Below are 17453 nucleotides of genomic sequence, written 5' to 3' on the forward strand. Positions count from 1 at the left end.
TTTGACTCTTATTTATTTTAATTTCTGTTTGTTTTGGGTTTCATTTGTTTATTGATACTGATTTGTGGTAGTTGTATTCTTGGTATATTAAAGATTATTTGATTCTATTTTTGTTCATTTTGGTTTAATGGAGTTCTTTACATTTTGAAAAAACTTATTTTGTTAAAAAGCTTTTTTTAAATTAATAATTGAAAAGAAAACGTACAAGCAGTAACACAAGACACTCTTTTTCAAAGTCGAATGCTGTACCAACATAACCACGCCTATAACTAAGAGATTTGTTATATTACTGTTTTTACCTCAATTGCGTAGCTTAAGGGGTCTTGGAAGAGGAACATACGAGTGGTGTTCTTGCAAACTTCCAGCTACGGGTGTTGAACCATATTTATCACAATGATGATTGTGTTTTATACTTCCAAGCTTTTCTACTTAAGAAGTGACATCAAAAGTATTATTTTTAGTTCTATATCCCTTATATAAATAATAAAACATTTGAATCTATTAAACATAAATTACAAACAGGAAAAAGCCTACGGCTTTTTCTTAATTTCAAAAGTAAGAGACGAACCTCAGAAAATCAGGCAGCTAATTGCATCAAATATGACACCTTACCCTAGAAAAAGCAACTTTTCAAAAGATATTTGTATTATCTTTAATTTTAGTTACTCTATCACCTGGTTTGTTCTTTACTAGGTGTCAGCTATCTCAACAGCCAGGTGTGCAATAATTTCAAAATCTACCAGTAGCAGAACTCCAAAGGATGTCGACACTTTAACAGTACACTAGGGATATGAATGTCTTAGAATTTGTGTAAGGGATACGAAGGGTTAGCAACTCTAATAGTCCACCCGGAAAGGGCTGTCATAGTATTTGTGTAAGGTATACTGCTATGGCCGTCTCTTATTGTGTTAATAGAAAAAAAGAAAAAGCCTATATCTTTTTCTTAATTGGCAAAGTAAGAGACGACCTGGCTACAACCTATGATTATGACGTCATTGATCAAGATTGGTCATAAAATACAGATTGTAGCGGAAAAACTGATTCTTTTTAAAAAATAATTTGTATTAATTACAAACGGTTTTAAACCCCAACAATTTCCTTTAAAATGAGGCATTGAACAACTCTCTACGATGTTCCAGTGCCAAGCTATTTGTGGAAAAGAAAAAGATGCAGTTTATGCAAAAAATCATCAAATAAAGATGGCGTTTATCAGGCAGCTAACTCAGTCCAATATATGCAATGGTACCGCTGCTTAATTTTCCTTTACTAGGTTTTAGCTTTATCTGATGATCGAGCCTTTATGTACTACAACCTACGATTATGACGTCACTGATCAATATTGTACATGAAAAATGAAGTTTCTTACAAAAATGATTCTATTTTAAAAATATTTTTTTTATTGCAAATGGCACTAGATCTAGCAATTTCCTTTAAAATCAGGCATTGAACAATTCTCTACGTTGTTCCAGAGCCAAGCTATCTGTGGAAAAGAAAAAAAAAGAGAAAAAAAGATTCCGTTTAGGCAGAATGCTGTAATAGCTGCCACTTTTCTTAATTTTCAAGCCAATATATTTCCCTTGCTGTTCAAGCCAAGGGATAGAAAGTTTTATATATACGGGTCTCGGACAAGGCAGTTCTAAGGATGTACTTTTGTTTTGATCCGACTCTATTTTTAGGAGTTATGGGCTGTTATATTTATTAACATTGGTTGTGATCGTCTCTTACAAGGTTGCTAGCTACCGCTGCAACCCAAATCACACTTACGGATGGTAAAATTGATAAATATTATATAAATATGAGCAATGATAATATTAGTAGTGATAATCTAAGACTCCAGGGAATAATCCTATAAAGTGACCAGAGCAAGTTGTATTCCGACCAAAAGGTATACAATACTTATGGCACATAATTTATTTCAGGAATTATGCAAATGAGATACCTTTTGATACCTTTATTTATGTAGGTCAATGAATCAAAAATAAAACCCAAATTTCTTAAATGATCAAACAGTTTTTTTTAACAGATCTGATATATTTACATCGAGTGTATTCTTATTAGTCAAAGATAAACTTAAATTTCTTAAATGATCAAATATTTTTAATAAATCAGATATCTTAAACATGTGTATTCCTATTAATAAAAAATAAAACCCGAGTTTCTTAAATGATCAAGTATTTTTTAATGCATCGTATGTATCCTAACCGTATATATTCTTATTAATCAAAAATAAAACTCAAGTTTCTTAAATGATCAAATATTTTTGTATAGATCAGATGTATCAAACCGAGTGTATTCTTATTAATTAAAAATAAAATCCAAGTTTCTTAAATGATTAAATATTTTCTAATAGATCAGGTATATCTTAAGCGAGTGTATTATTATTAGTCAAAAATAAAACTTAAATTTCTTAAATGATCAAATGTATTTAATAAACCAAATGTATCTTAAGTGGGTGTATTCCTATTAATCAAAAATAAAACTCGAGTTTCTTAAATGATCAACTTTTTTTAAATAGATCAGAATTAAAGTCCAAAAAAGTAGAAAAAAATTAAACTTAAAAAAGTGGGAAAAATGGAAGGAGGGACCAAAACTCTGGGGGAGGAGTATTGAGGCCCTTTGAGCTTGGGGTCCTTGATGGCTAATGGCTTCCGTATCATTGCCTAAAATGTAAACGACTTTTGTAAGACGAATTTGTAGTAGATCCAATATTATACCCACTATGGGTGATGTCAAATATATAACAAGCTCAATGCTTGATTTATAAGGATTGTACTGGATTTCCAAGAATTGTTCTGGATCTCTATAGTAAAATTCTTTTCTCGGTGCCTGCGACTTTATTAGTTTCAACTTTATGCATACTCCAAAACCAAACATTGTTTTATATTAGCCGCACTTCTTACTTGGTACTTGTGTATTATAGCGACCATAGTCAAGAAGTGAAGCTAGGTCAATCAGTCAATCGACTTGTAAGGGATGAATATATTCTAATCCTATTCAGACATTTATATGATGTAGCGTGGGTTTCCTCAGACTTACCTTTGGTTGGTAAGCAATTTTAACCCTTTGCCTGTTTTATTAAATTTGAATAAATAAAATATTCTTGTTATTGTCATTTTGTTTTATGCGGATATTCAAATAGTGAGTAAAGATCCTTCAGACCGTTTGAATGCTATGTTATACTGGACGTAATACATAATTTGAGTCATTGACCTACATAAATACAGGTATCAAAAGGTATCTCATTTGCATAATTCTTGCAATAAATTATGTGTCATAAGTATTGTATACCATTTGGTCGGAATATAACCTGTTCCGGTCGCTTTATACGATGTATTCCCTGGAGTATTGGGGTTATCACTACTAATATTCAGTTTATGTTCATTAGTTCTTTAAGTCATCTTGATTATTATAGGGATTTATTTCTTATTAGTCGTCTTTGTTTTGATGAATAAAAGCACACTGTTTAAGATACATACAGTTTTCAATAAAACGCAAATGAGGCAAGAGGTTTTAGACTTTTATGGTTAAGGAAGGGGAAACGGGAAAGTAATTTTTGTTCTTTCTAATTTTGACTTACATGCTCAGCTTCATTTTTACTCGTTTTAAGATTTATTTGAATGGTTTGTATTTGCACCTACTATCTTTGTTTCCTACAGAATCTCAGGAAATTCATGGACCAGGCTGGAATTTTTCTGTCTGATGCAGAGGCCCTTGCTACTGACCTCGTGAAGAAGGCTGACGACGCTTTCAACACTACCCCTGCATGAGGATTAACCTAATCAATCTTTATGTTTTCTATGATCTTTAATTTTAATTTCTGATCGTTTTGGATTTCATCTATTCTTTAATAGTAATTTCTGGTCGTTAAGAGTTTGAACTATTACAGGAGTTTATTTCTGCTGGTATTAATATGATCCTTTACTTTTCTTTCTAAAGCTTTCTGGAAAGTCTTTTTTAATTAGTATATATTAAACAGTAAATCCACATTCATTTGTCTTTTTCAGCAATCTTGATTATGATGGAGATTTTTTTTTCGTTTTAGCTATGGACCTATGATGGTCATCATAATAGTTTTTGTACTGATGTTGCCTACATATCTCAAAGCTTTCTGTACAGAAATACGGTGAAGAGAGTTAAAAAACACGCAAAGTTTCTGCCAACCTTAGCTCTGTCGGTAAAACAGGTTTCATAACACTTTTTGAATAGCGCGGACGTCAGGCCACTATTTGATGATTAAAGCCACTATTTGATGATTAAACAATTCGATAGAATATACAAATTAAAGGATGTTTTTATTTGGTTATTGAAAAGAGTTAAATAAACTTTTCAGAACGAGATTGGTAAAATGATTTATTTTTTGTATCAAGGACTAGCAGATACGAAATATTAATTGGTTGAAAATAATCTTGGTCCACAAGTCTTTTTGTCTGAGAGTTTTTCAGTGATAGTCTCTTATAGTATATAGAAGAAGAAGAAGGATTTATTGAAAAAAAACATATCAACAAAAAATTATTGCTGCCTCCCCTAAAAAGTAAAGCTTGTCCGTGGGGGAGGTAGAGAAAACAAAATCCTTAAAACAAAGAACACTTGGCCACCGACACCACTAATACCATCACACTAAACAATAAATACAAAATAATATCATATATTATACTTCCTTTGGGAACATCATATCAACAAAACCCCCGCAATAAATAAATCAATTAATCAGTCAAAACTCATATTCAGCAAAAAGCAGTTCCTTAATGATTTTTCTAGAAATATTGGGGTCACCAATAGTCTTAATATCACTATTCAAACTATTCCATTTCCGCGTACCTCTATAAATAACAGAAAACATGAACGGGAAGATATACCTCTAGGTACACAGAAGTCCGCGCTACCCCTTGTATCATGAGAATGAACAGTAGACCTAATGGACAATAAATCACCAAAACAACGAGGCTGAACATTCTGCTGCAGTCCAAAAATAAACCACAATACATAGAATTCACGAAGGCCTGCAGCCGGGAAAATTTTTAAAGTTGGGTAAATTTCTCGAACAGACATACGTGGAGAAATACCGACTAAAATTCTTACTGCATGATTTTGTAGAACTCTTATTGGTTTTAGGGTAGAAGAAAAAGTAGAGAGCCAAATACTTGAACAATAAAGTATATACGGGTGTATTAAAGAAAAATAAAGATGGCGAAGGAAAGACTTAGGAAAACAATGTTGGAGTTTCTTCATTATACCGAGATTTCTTGCCAGAATTTTTCTAGTTAAAGTAATATGTTCCTTAAAAGATAGAGTTTCATCTATTACAATCCCAAGGTATTTAAAAGACGCAGTCCGTTTTATAACGCCATTGGGCATATCTAATTCCTTGATCCATGGGTAAAAGTTTGATGACCGCGAGAAAATAATAAAGTTAGACTTAGCCATGTTAATCCTTAATTTATTTACCCTCAGCCATGCTGTAATTCTATTAACTGATTCCTTCATCGAAATCTGTAGCAGATCCGCTGTCTTAGCTGTGCTAATGGCTGTAGTGTCATCAGCAAAAAGTGAAACTGTTTCATTAGTCGGGTTTACCGTTAGTTCATTTATTCTATAGCAAAAATTATTCAGACAATTTGGTAAATCATTAATAAATATCAAGAATAATATAGGACCGAGAACTGATCCTTGCGGAACACCTATTTCGATACACTTTTTTTCGGAAGAAGAATCATTTAGTTGGACATACTGATAACGATTACTTAAAAAACTTCTTAAAAAATTTAAGGATTTACCCCTCAAACCATACACCTCACACTTCTTAAGTAGAAGTGCATGATCCACAGTGTCGAAAGCTTTCATCAGATCTAAAAATATAGCACCTATTTTGAAACCTTTGTCTAATACATCATTAATAATAGTTGTCAAATAAATCATCACCTGTTCCGTTGTCCTTTTTCAACGGAACCCAAATTGTGTCTCTACCAGTAACTTATGATCCTCCAAAAAACTCATCATTCTAATACTAAAACACTTCTCTAAGACACGGGAAATAATGGGTAAAACAGATATCGGTCTATAGTTTCCTGGGTCATTTTGAATACCACCCTTATGAATTGGGGGGATACGGGCAACTTTAAAACAGTCTGGGAATTTTCCTTGACGAAAACCCTCATTAATTAACCCACATAAAACTTCAGATATAACAGGAAAAATATATTTAAGTATTTTTAAAGTAATGTGATAGCTACCAGATGAATTACTACGCAACCCATAAATATTTTTTTTAATTTCATCAACTGTTAGAAGTCTAAGGTGAAGAGATACATCAGTTGGGTCCCTCAGTAAGGACTCGAACGTTGGATCACCACTATCAGGTACAACTGACATAGCTAAATTCAGACCAATATTCAAAAAATAACTCTGAAATTCATTGCATATGTCCTTTTCAGATTTCAAAGTCTTTCCCATTACGCTAACTAATTCATCAGGTACACCATTTATTTTTAATCCAATCACTTCTTTTATTAGTCCCCAGGTTTTCTTAGGGCATCCTTCGACCTCCTTAAACTTTTTCTCAAAATATTTCTTTTTTTCATTTCTTAAAATTGTATTCAACCTATTTCGATAAGTTTTATATAATTGCTTATTTTCTTGTGTGGGGTTAATTATTTGAGCTCTAAACAATTTATCTCTTACATTTATTTGCTTCAAAATCACAGGACTAATCCAAGGTTTTTTACTTGAGTGCTTTCTATTAAACGGTTTCAATATGACTACTTGACTTATCAAACTCTGTAACTTTTCATAAAATAAAACAAATTTTGAATTAGCGTCCTGAACATCGCCTAGAACATCGTACCAATCCACCTTTTCTATATCATTTTTAAGTTTTACCATCGCACTTTTACTGATCACTGGAATCCTTGATTTTTTGCCTTTAACCCCCTTCGTGACAGTTCTAAAGCTAGCGAAACTCCAAAGTGGTGAGATACATCGTTGATAAGGACCCCGGGAAGACTCAAGGGTACATTAGAAAGGATGTTATCCAGAAGCTTGGCTGATGTTCCCGCAATTCTTGTAGGGATATTTACACAAGGATGAAAGCCATTAGATAAACTTGTATTAATAAATTCAGTGCTAGCAGATGACTGATCTATAAGGTCAATATTAAAATCCCCCATAATAAAACATGGCATAGAGTTAATTGGAAGTTTCATTAATTGTTCTTCAAATAGGTCCATAAAGTCTTGGAGCAGGCTCTGTGGAGGTCTATGTGCTACAACGATACCAAAATTCAAATTCTTTCTAGTTATATGTAAAACAAAACACTCGCAAACTTTCTCTCTATATATTGTAAGATCGTCTCTTATTGAAACCTTATAATCAGCCTGAATGTAAGCTGCTAGGCCTCCATGTTGGTAATACTCGCAATTTCTTACATATATATTATAACCAGGGATATGTAGTAATTGCGAGTTATTATCATTTAACCACGTTTCAGTTAAAGTGATCACCTGAAAGACTTTAGTATTTATTAAGATTTTATAGATTTTGTTTTAATGAAAGTGCTGCTGTCCCTCTTAGCCCTGCACCCTTTATGCCATAGTTTGACTTTACGCACAAAACTTGAAGAACAAATGCTTTAAGTTTGCGGCCGAGCGGGCAAAAAAAGTGACAGTTCTGGCCTCTCTTGCTTCTGGGGGAAAATCTTAATTAGTGCCCTTCTGTTTCCCAAAGTATTTCCAGGTCAAATTTTCAGAGAATTTTCATCTATTAACCAAATCATTTTCAATTTATCAATTAATCGAAGATTTTTTTTTATTTATTATTTATTTATTATTATTGATTATCATTATTTAATTATTATTTTTTAGTTTTTATTAATAAATGATTAATTAATTGTTTTTATTTATCAACTACACCCTCTACTTTATTTTAATAAAAATAAAATTCCAAAAATTAGAAAATCATTATAACTGTTAGGTTATTTATTCGAAATTTTGCGCCCCTAAAATTTCCGAGTCCAGTCTTTTCCCTAAAACCACTTCTGAAAAAGTCTTATTTTTTTTTTGTTTTTTTAGGTTCAACTAAAACACTAATTAAATTACCTTTCTACATTAATGAGCATGACAATTTTCCTTTTTCCCAACTCTGACGAGGTATTTAAAAAAAATTCCTCTTTTTGGCACTTCATCCTGCAATTACTCATTAATTCGTCTTTAACTGACTACAACTTTCTGGAAAAATGTAGAATCCTTGATGTCCTTGAAGTCCTTGAATCCTTGAATCCTTGAAGTCCTTAAAGAATCCTTGACTACAGAAATTTGCTAAAACCGCAATATTAGTAAACTCGTGTCTTCAAACGTTTTGTCTTTTCTGACTAACCAGTTAAAAGTTTGCATCTGGTTTTCGAAATGCTTACAATATAACCTTTCTTATATAAAAAAAAAATTTTCTTCCAAAATGTTCTGAAATTTTTGAAATCTTTAATCTTTAAAATAATTAGAAATTATATATTTAGTAATACTTATGGAATAATTAATCTTGTTCATATTTACTTTATAAATCTTGAAATCTTTTTCCCTTTTGAACCCAGAAAATACTTGTGAGGAACTGAAATTCCAGAGATGGTGTAACAGTGTTACAATCTTGTAATGTTGTTAAGAAAAACAATAATAAAAATAAGCCGCAATAGGAAGAATAATTCTTAGAGAAAAAAACCCCTAAAACTACTAATATCGAACAGTTTGTGGTAACAAACTGTAAGTAAAGAGCGACGCGACTCAATAGTAACCAAAACTCTTAAAATTGTATTAAGATTTTAAGGAATAAATATCAGCGTATGTATATTAAACTGACAATGCGTATTTTTTTCAGTAAATTCATTTGAATTTTGTTCAGTAAAGTACAAATTATATTTTGGCTTCTAGAAAGCATAAGGGTTTTCAACCCTACTCGTATTAATTTCTTATCGTTTTGAGCTTGACTTTGTTATTTATTTTAATTTCTGTTCGTTTTGGGTTTCATTTATTTATTGATAGTGGTTTGTGGAAGTTGTATGCTTAGTAGATTATATGATTTTATTTTGTTCATTTTTGGTTTAATGGAGTTCTTTGCTTTAAAAAAAAAACTTATTCTGTTGAAAAGTTTTTTTGATTAATCAAACAGGAAAGTTTGATTATTTTACTGCTTATGCTTTTTTCGTCTTGGAAATAACATCTATTTTCTCAGAGGTAAAATCAAACAGTTCTTGGTAACAAACTGTAAGTAAGGAGTGACTCGGCTCAATAGTAACAGGAACCCTAAAAAAAGAATTTTCATGGAAAAAAGAGCACGGATAAGTGTTTGTTTGTTTGTGTTGTTTTTATTTATTTTCAACTGTAGTTCCTCACACGAAAAGTAAAATATTGCCAACTATTTTCTCCATGGAGAAAGATATTTTTTGTATGCACCCACTAGAAAAAGACGTACCTGAAAAAATATTGACGGCGTGTGCGTGCTGTTACTGCACTCTTCGTAATAGTCATCACTGTTAATTGTGTCATTACTATTACACACTATAACGGAAGGGTCCGTTATATTAAACGCTTCAAGTTCCATTAACAGCCACTAGAAGAGGCACAGAAAGGATGTTTTCGCTGGAATTACATTATAACCTCTGTTTAAGATGTGTGTGTCAAGCCTGAAACTAGAAAGAACCAGGTAAGTTTAAGTGAGGATACCTATAGGGAGGGGCTTCCGGCAGCTGTATCCCCTTCCCATTCACTAGAAGACTAAAATTTTACAAAAAATGTATAATTTTGTAATATTGGTTTTCGTGTGGGAGCAAAATTTCAAATGTAGATCAAATTTAACTGTCAAGTATCTTCTTTTGCCTTTAAATTTTGATAAGGCCATTGTGCATTCAGATCGGTAATTTCAAAGCCTTGGATTTTGACATTTTGAGCTTCGAGCTCCAGACTGCAGACCAATTTCAGACTGAGATTAGGTCATTTTGCAAGCCACTTGTTTATTCCACAGCCTTCTTAAAGTCCTCTAATGTCATAACAAGAATGTCAAACTATGATCGAATAACGAATGACCAGGCTAGTTCTACTGTTTTCAGGGTAAGTAAGGGCAAACTTTAAAAAATAACAATGCGCAAAATTATTTTTAAATATAAAGAATTATGGGAGAAATTGTAAAAATCTGATGGTGTCGGAGGGAGGAGATTCTAAGGTCAGACACCCCACTCCTACCTACTAAAAGGCCTTTCGAGAAAGCTAAAAATTTTCTGTAGCTTCTTAGTCGATTAAACGGTCTTATGCGGGCTCTTTAATTGACTAAGGGGCAATTAATGCATGAGAACATTTTACCATCTTATCTTGTGACAATTACAAAAACTTGTGGCTAGTATGGTGACACAGTTAAGTAGTCACCAATCGTGGTTCAACTTTTGGTTCAGATTTAAATCTAGATACCAAGACATAAGTAAGAGTGGCAAAGGAGAATGATGTCTTCGTCTTCTGAGAACAGTATTTCGCGAGCCTCAGATCAGCCACCTCACCAAAACAAAAGTTTGCTCTGAATCGGTAGTGAGCGCTATTCTGCGCTCGTCAGAGACGTGTCCCATGACTCAAACCCAGACGATGAAAGTAGATGCTATTCAGACGAAACACCTCCGCGACATCAAACATTTTAGCTGGTTCAACAAGGTAAAGAACTTGGAGATTCTCCGGTCCTTTAAATTGCCAAATCCTAGGCGACGCTTGCTTCCAGTTGAAGAATACAACTTCAGACTTTTCAGTGTTGCACTGAAGACCTAGTTTTGCATACTCAGATTGTAGCGTTGCGAAAATCTCGCTTTTGCGCTGGATAGTGCAGCTCAAATTCAGAATGTCGTCTGCATAACATACGAGAGATAAATCAAGACCGGCAAAGATGAATACCTTTTTCGACATTGACAAAAATATTAGGGGTTGGTGCGTAGACTTGAGAGCCGTCAACTTTAGCTCATGGGTGAAGTATTAGGTGAACTTTAAGACGATAATACAAGTCTTGAAGGGCTCTGATATATGAGGGGCTCACTCCACGTTTTGCTTCTTGGAGTAGCATAGTGGCGTGAATCAGAGAGTCGAACGCTTTACGAGCATCATGCCCAGCCAACACGAGAGTTTCACCTGATGCATTAGCACCGATCAATGCGTTCGTGACAACCGACAAAGCGTGGGCACAACCGAGACGTGGCTTGAATCCAAATTGGTAAGGTGGAACATAGCATTTCGCGTCCAGATGGTTAATGAACAGAAGTTCAAAAAGCTTACAGAAGGTATTAGCCACTGTTAAAGGGCGGAAGGACGAGCACTGGGTAGCGAGTATACCTTTTTTTGAAATTGGAGTGAGATCTCCGATTGAGAAAGAAGACGGTACAACTCCTTGGGTAACAATCATCTGCATCAAAAGAGCAATATGGTTTACCAGCAGCTCACTTCCATGCAGAATGTGAAGAGCGCTCATTTTATCGATGCCAAAAGATTTCTTACGCTTTAAGCGTTGGATTGCTCATAGTACAGAATCAACTGAAACAACATAATTGTCGGTTGGACAACTAGACAGAAATTTATCAAGGTTATCTTCATATTCGGACTGTAGGGCGGTATCTGGTGGGGAAAATTCAGCAGAGAAGTATAAAGTCCATTAGGAATCAGGAATAACTTGAGCAGGTAAGCGGGCCCAAGGAGGATCTCTTGATACATTTCTCCAGAAGGAAGGTTGGGACAGAGAAGCTTGCTGGGATGTCTCTTCAACTATCTGGTTCATTTGGAAAGGTAGTTTTTTTGCAAACTTTCTTTTGGTAGAAAGACGAATTTCAGAAACCCGGCCAGAGCGAGGACGGTCATACTGGAACCACAAATGGTACCAAAATTTGGATTTTCTCCAAGCTTCAACTAGGCTCGGATTACTGGACCAGTGCTTTGTGACATCCCGACGTATACGTTTAAGAGGTATAGCGGCTTTTTCTGCGCTTCGCAGAGCATTGCAAATTTGTGCAAGATAGATATCCAGCAACACCCGTGTTTCATTTGCATCAACTTGCGGATTTTCCTTGAGCAGCTGGAACGGAACATGAATTTTATGTAGGACAGAATTAGTAACTACAGCAAAAAGATCATCTTGGATGTTTTCCCAATCCCTGTAAAATTGGGTGTGGGCTGATGTGGTTGTGTGGCAGAAGTAGACTGAGCAGAGGGACAATAAATAGATGCAGATATTGCAGGTGGTCTGATAGTTGGAAATCAGTAACGACTTGAACAGGTGACACTTGGAGATTTATAGAAAAAACTGCATGGTCAAGGTTCGACACGTGGCTTGAATGATGTATTGTGTAATCAAGATCTTTCGGCAATATGCTAAGCCAATCGTCAAAAATGCCAGACAAAATAGAAGTACGCAATAACGAGGCGTCAGTTAAATTACAGTTAAAATCTCCTATAATAATGCAACACTTACCGAACAGGCGAATTTTTAAAAGGCAAGACCCTAGTTTCTCACACGCAGAAGTAAATGAAAATTCCGATCGGTCACTGCGGTAATCTGTCGGGAGATAAATGTTTACAATAACATACTCTTTTACACGGACAGCAAGAAAAAAAAATCACATGAATCAAAAATACTCGACTGGCACGAGGTCCTAACAAGCATCGGAATACCACCCGAGGGGCGGCCACTGGAAGCGGATCGTTAAGCAGGCATCGAATAGCTAGTAAAAGTATTGTCAATTTTCAGAAGGCCTAAACTATGACTCGCCAAAAAATGCTCTTGCAAGCACAATACGTCACAATTCGAAAGCAAACCTTTTATCACAGGAATTTTGACTAAAAGTCCACCATTAATATTCCACGAAAGTACAGCTTGCGTAGTAGTAGACACATCCATGTCATACCATGGGCTTTGCTAGTTGACTGTTGTTATTAGGACACTTTACACTGTAACAAGTATGGCCGGTAAAATTACATTCTAGACAGAAAATTTCTCCCGAGCACGGAGAGGCACTGTTTGAGGTGGGACCGCATGATCCACAGCGAGTTCAGAGGGCCCGATTAGAGCACTGCGAGGCCAGATGCCCAGTCTTATGACACGAGAAGCAACGCTTTGGGAGATATACTTGTAAGACGGGTTTTCCAATAAATAATAATAATAAATGCTTGTGCTGAATGCTTTTCGTAGCCAACTTTCACAGAAACTTTCAAGAACTGATTCAGGTTTTGTTTTAACCCAAAGTAGACCTTGAACACTCGAGACTTTCTGCACTGTGAAATTTTCACGCAATTTGGTAAAAGAGATTTCACTTGATTCTCATCGTATTCGATCGGTACGCCTTTCAGGATCCCTATAAACAGTGAGGATTTCACATTTAGCGAGATACCTGAGGTACTGTTTTTAGCATTCTCGGCAATTTTGTTCGCTGCACGCTTTGACTTAACAATAAGTTTCCATTCAATATATATATATATATATATATATATATATATATATATATATATATATATATATATATATATATATATATGTATATATATATATAACGGTAATAAACAGAACCGTTTCATGAAGTTGAACGACTCCCTCTCTCTCCCCAGTGAGCTCAACCTCTTCTGAAATAGAATCCTGGCTAGGCTATAGCAAGAAAATGTATACACTACTAACACAGGTTTCGAAGACTTATGGTGACAAAATTCCCATGACAATATTACAGTGTTGATACTTCCGATTTGTTTTTCACATAATCCATACGCTGATTTTCTCACCAAAGCACTAGAAAAATGACTGTATCCAATAAAAAAAGTCGCGCGTCCAAACGGAGAATGAATACTAGCATAAATAACAACAAATTATGAAATTTGACCAAGTCATACATTGAATATCTATGAGATGTTATGACGACTTTTATATTACCGCTTATTGTGAAATTTTGGAATATGCAGCTTGAGAAAAGAACCACTATTTCTTGCGAGTTTCTTGACTATTATTAACTAATTGATTATTTAATTTACAGTGTTTATATTATATATCTTTATATGTTTAATAAGTGCACAATTAATTTCGCACACAAAATTTCGTTTTTTTAAGAATTTTGTATACTATTGGACCGAGTAGCTCCTTACTTAAAGTTCATTTACACGAGCTGTTTGGTCACTTTGATTGCAATAAACGTAATTAGTGGGTAATTTCAAGCGTTTAATTTACTGATTGCCTTCCATAACTCTCAAACTGAGAATTTTATTGCTCGAACCAATTGCGCATCAACAAGTCTTTCCATTTTTAGGCATTGTGAAATATGTATTTTATTATTCTATTCCTATTGCCTTTGTATTAGAGTAGTCGTTCTTGAAGTATTGAGGAAAACTCAAATTTTAGCATCAATAGCGGGGGTTGAGGGGAGGAGGCAGCCTCATTTTATGTAGGATAGGTTTTGTTCTTTTTTTAAGTTTCTGTGTCTCTCTTTACATATATTAATTAAAAAAAAATTTACGTAAAAGAATGTTTGAAAAGAAAATTATAAGAAATTTTAAACTTAAGATCAGCAGATAAAAATGCCTTTTAAAATTCAAACTTAAAACTACCATAAATTACTACTAAAGAATAAAGGAAACCCAAAACAAACCGAAATTAAATAAACAATCATAGCAAAAAACATACAACAAGCAATAATATAAATGAATAAATAGATCTTAAAGCGAGTAGTGCTTAGATTGAATATGAAAATCAAGCTTAAAACGAAAACAAATATTTCGCTATTAAAGTATAAATGAAACTTAAAACGAACAGAATTTAAATAAACAATCAATGCGAACAAACAATATATATTAATGTAAATGAATAAATAAATCTTAAAATAAGTGAAACTTAAATTGAATATGCAAATCAAGTTTGAATCGAATAAAAATAACTACAAACAAGAGTTTGGGTATCGTCTCACTGTAGAGGCCTAAAACCTACTGCGTCATTGGCGCTTTACTGAAAACAATTCTTTGAAATATTTTCACTTTTATAACTTTAAGAAATCCAAAATTAATTAAAATTTTAGGGAATAAATATCAGTATATGTATATTAAATTGACAATGCACATTTTTTTTTCAGTAAACTCATTTGAATAATTTTTTTTTTAGTAAAGTACAAATTATATTCTGGCTTTTAGAAAGCATAAGGGTTTTGAACCCTACTCACATTAATTTATGCTCGTTTTGAGTTTGACTCTAATATTTATTTTAATTTTTGTTCGTTTTGGGTTTCATTTATTTATTGATACTGATTTGGGGTAGTTGTATGCTTGGTAGATTATATGATAGTCCGGACGCCAGGTCTTGAAAATGTGAACCATACCAAGACGGAATGGGGCTGCTACGAGAATTATCCTACCCTCCACCCCCCTAAATTGACCATGCGGATTCAAAAATACCAATGGGACTTGCTTGCGAGTGGTGGAACCCTCTGAAACTTGACATTTTATTATATTTTGGTGTTTCAGACAAGAAAATGTACGTTCCGCAAAGATTGAGGTGCAGTTTTCCGCTCAAATAGAAATGTCTAGAACCTTTCTTTACTTTTCTTTGAAAAACTTACTTTTCGGAAAGTTTTTTTTTTAAATTAATTTTTGTTCGTTTTTGATTGCCAAAAGTTTCAAGTTTCTATGGCATGGGGGTTGGAGGTGCTTACTGTCCGATTATTCTTGACTTTAAAAAACAGATCTAGAAATTTCAATTTAAATTGAATGATGCTTTTTTCAAAGTCTATACGATAACCTCTTTGATAAAAACCTTATATATGAACAATAGACAGCTTGCATAACTTGTGGACAGCGATTGACATTAATGAATGGATTGAAAAAATACCTCCAATAAGGGGGGTTTAGACCATTTCACTTGCTGACACAAAGGGATTACGACTGTTTGGAATCGACCTTAATAAGAATTTATGAGCCAAAGCAATTTTGCATCTATCACAGAGTATGTATTTTAACCTTATAATTGGATAATTATAATAGATTTCCTATGTGTTCTTCCCATACAAAACCCCTTCCCATATGTTATAAACCCCCCTTAATAAGTTATGCCCCAGGGCATAACTTACAACGCCGACCCCTGGGCCCTGGTGGGCTGTGTCGACACCGGAGTTTTTTGTTATCAGAACTTTAAACTATTTTAACGAAATGTCTATCTCAAAATTTTTATCTGATGCATTTAGGACGTGGAGGAGGGAGAGGGGCTAGTTGCCCTTCAATCTCTTTTCACTGTTAAAAAGTGAACAAGAACTTTCAATTTTTAATCGAATGAGCCCTCTCTAAAGTTTATACGAGCATCCCTTCCATAAGAAATAATATGAAGGATTCGGAGGATCCTTAAATTACAACCCTCGCCCTGAGGGCTTTGGGGGAGTTGTAATCCTCAAAGACCTAATTTCCAGAACTTAAAACTACGTTTCATAAAATAGCTGTCTTAAAATTTGGATTGGATGTGTTTGGGGAAAAGGTGGGCGTGAGAGGGGGGTTAGTCGCCCTCAAATCACTTTTGGCTATTACAAAGGGCACTAGCCCTCAGAATTTACAATAGAATGAGCCTTTTTTGTAGTTTCTACTACAACGCCTTCTATAAAAACCTCATATGCCCCAAGGGCATACCTTAAAACCCTATCCCTGAGGGTTTTGGGGAAGTGTCCTCCTCAAAAATATATTTTCTATCAGTAGATCAACTATGCTGAACAAAATGGCTATCTCAAACTTTTGATTGGATGTGTTTTGTGGAATGCTGGGCCTGGGGGGCCTAGGTACCCTCAAAGCCCTTTTGACTATTAAAAATGTTATCAGCTCTTTAAATGTCAAATTGATAGTCTCAGATTAAAAGTTTCTAAGAAGACGTCTTTTATAAAAACCTCGTATGCCCCCAAAGCATAATTTAAAACCCTTGGCTTGAGGGTTGTGAGGGAGTGTCCTCCTCAAAAACATATTTTCTATATGGAAATCAACTACACTGAACAAAATGGCTATCTCAAAAGTTTGATTGGATGTGTTTGGGGAAATGATTGGCGTGGGGAGGGCTAGTTGCCCTCCAATCACTTTTGACTATTAAAAAGGGCACTAGCCCTTTAATTTGCAATAGAATTAGCCTGTTTTGAAGTTTCTACGACAACGCCTTCTATTAAAACCTTATATGCCTCCAGGACATAACTTAAAACTCTTGCCCTGAGGGTTGTGGGGAGTGTCCTCCTCAAAAATATATTTTAAATCTGGAAATCGACTACGCTGAACAAAAATGGCTATCTCAAAATTTTGATTGGATGTGTTTGGGGGAATGATTGGCGTCGGGGGGGGGGGGGGCTAGGTGCCCTCAAACCAATTTCAACTATTAAAAAGGGCACTAGCCCTTTAATTTCCAATCAAATGAGCCCATTTTGAAGTTTCTACGAAAACACCTTCTGTAAAAACCTTATATGC

The 17453-nt window shown here is 34.4% G+C and overlaps 1 protein-coding gene across 1 annotated transcript in view; it reads right to left on the bottom strand.

The window, feature by feature from the left end:
• The window catches only part of LOC148945365 (uncharacterized), a 130753-nt gene that overhangs the window by 36473 nt on the left and 76827 nt on the right, over positions 1-17453 (bottom strand). The window contains exon 2 of the mRNA XM_089099022.1: positions 9454-9670. Coding sequence (XP_088955148.1) covers positions 9454-9582 — 129 coding nt within the window. The 5' untranslated portion in view covers positions 9583-9670. The remainder of the gene's footprint in view (positions 1-9453; positions 9671-17453) is intronic.

This window comes from Artemia sp. Qi Xiang Cuo, chromosome 13 (assembly GCF_049724085.1).
Source record: "Artemia sp. Qi Xiang Cuo chromosome 13, ASM4972408v1, whole genome shotgun sequence".
Lineage (NCBI taxonomy): Eukaryota > Metazoa > Arthropoda > Branchiopoda > Anostraca > Artemiidae > Artemia > Artemia sp. Qi Xiang Cuo.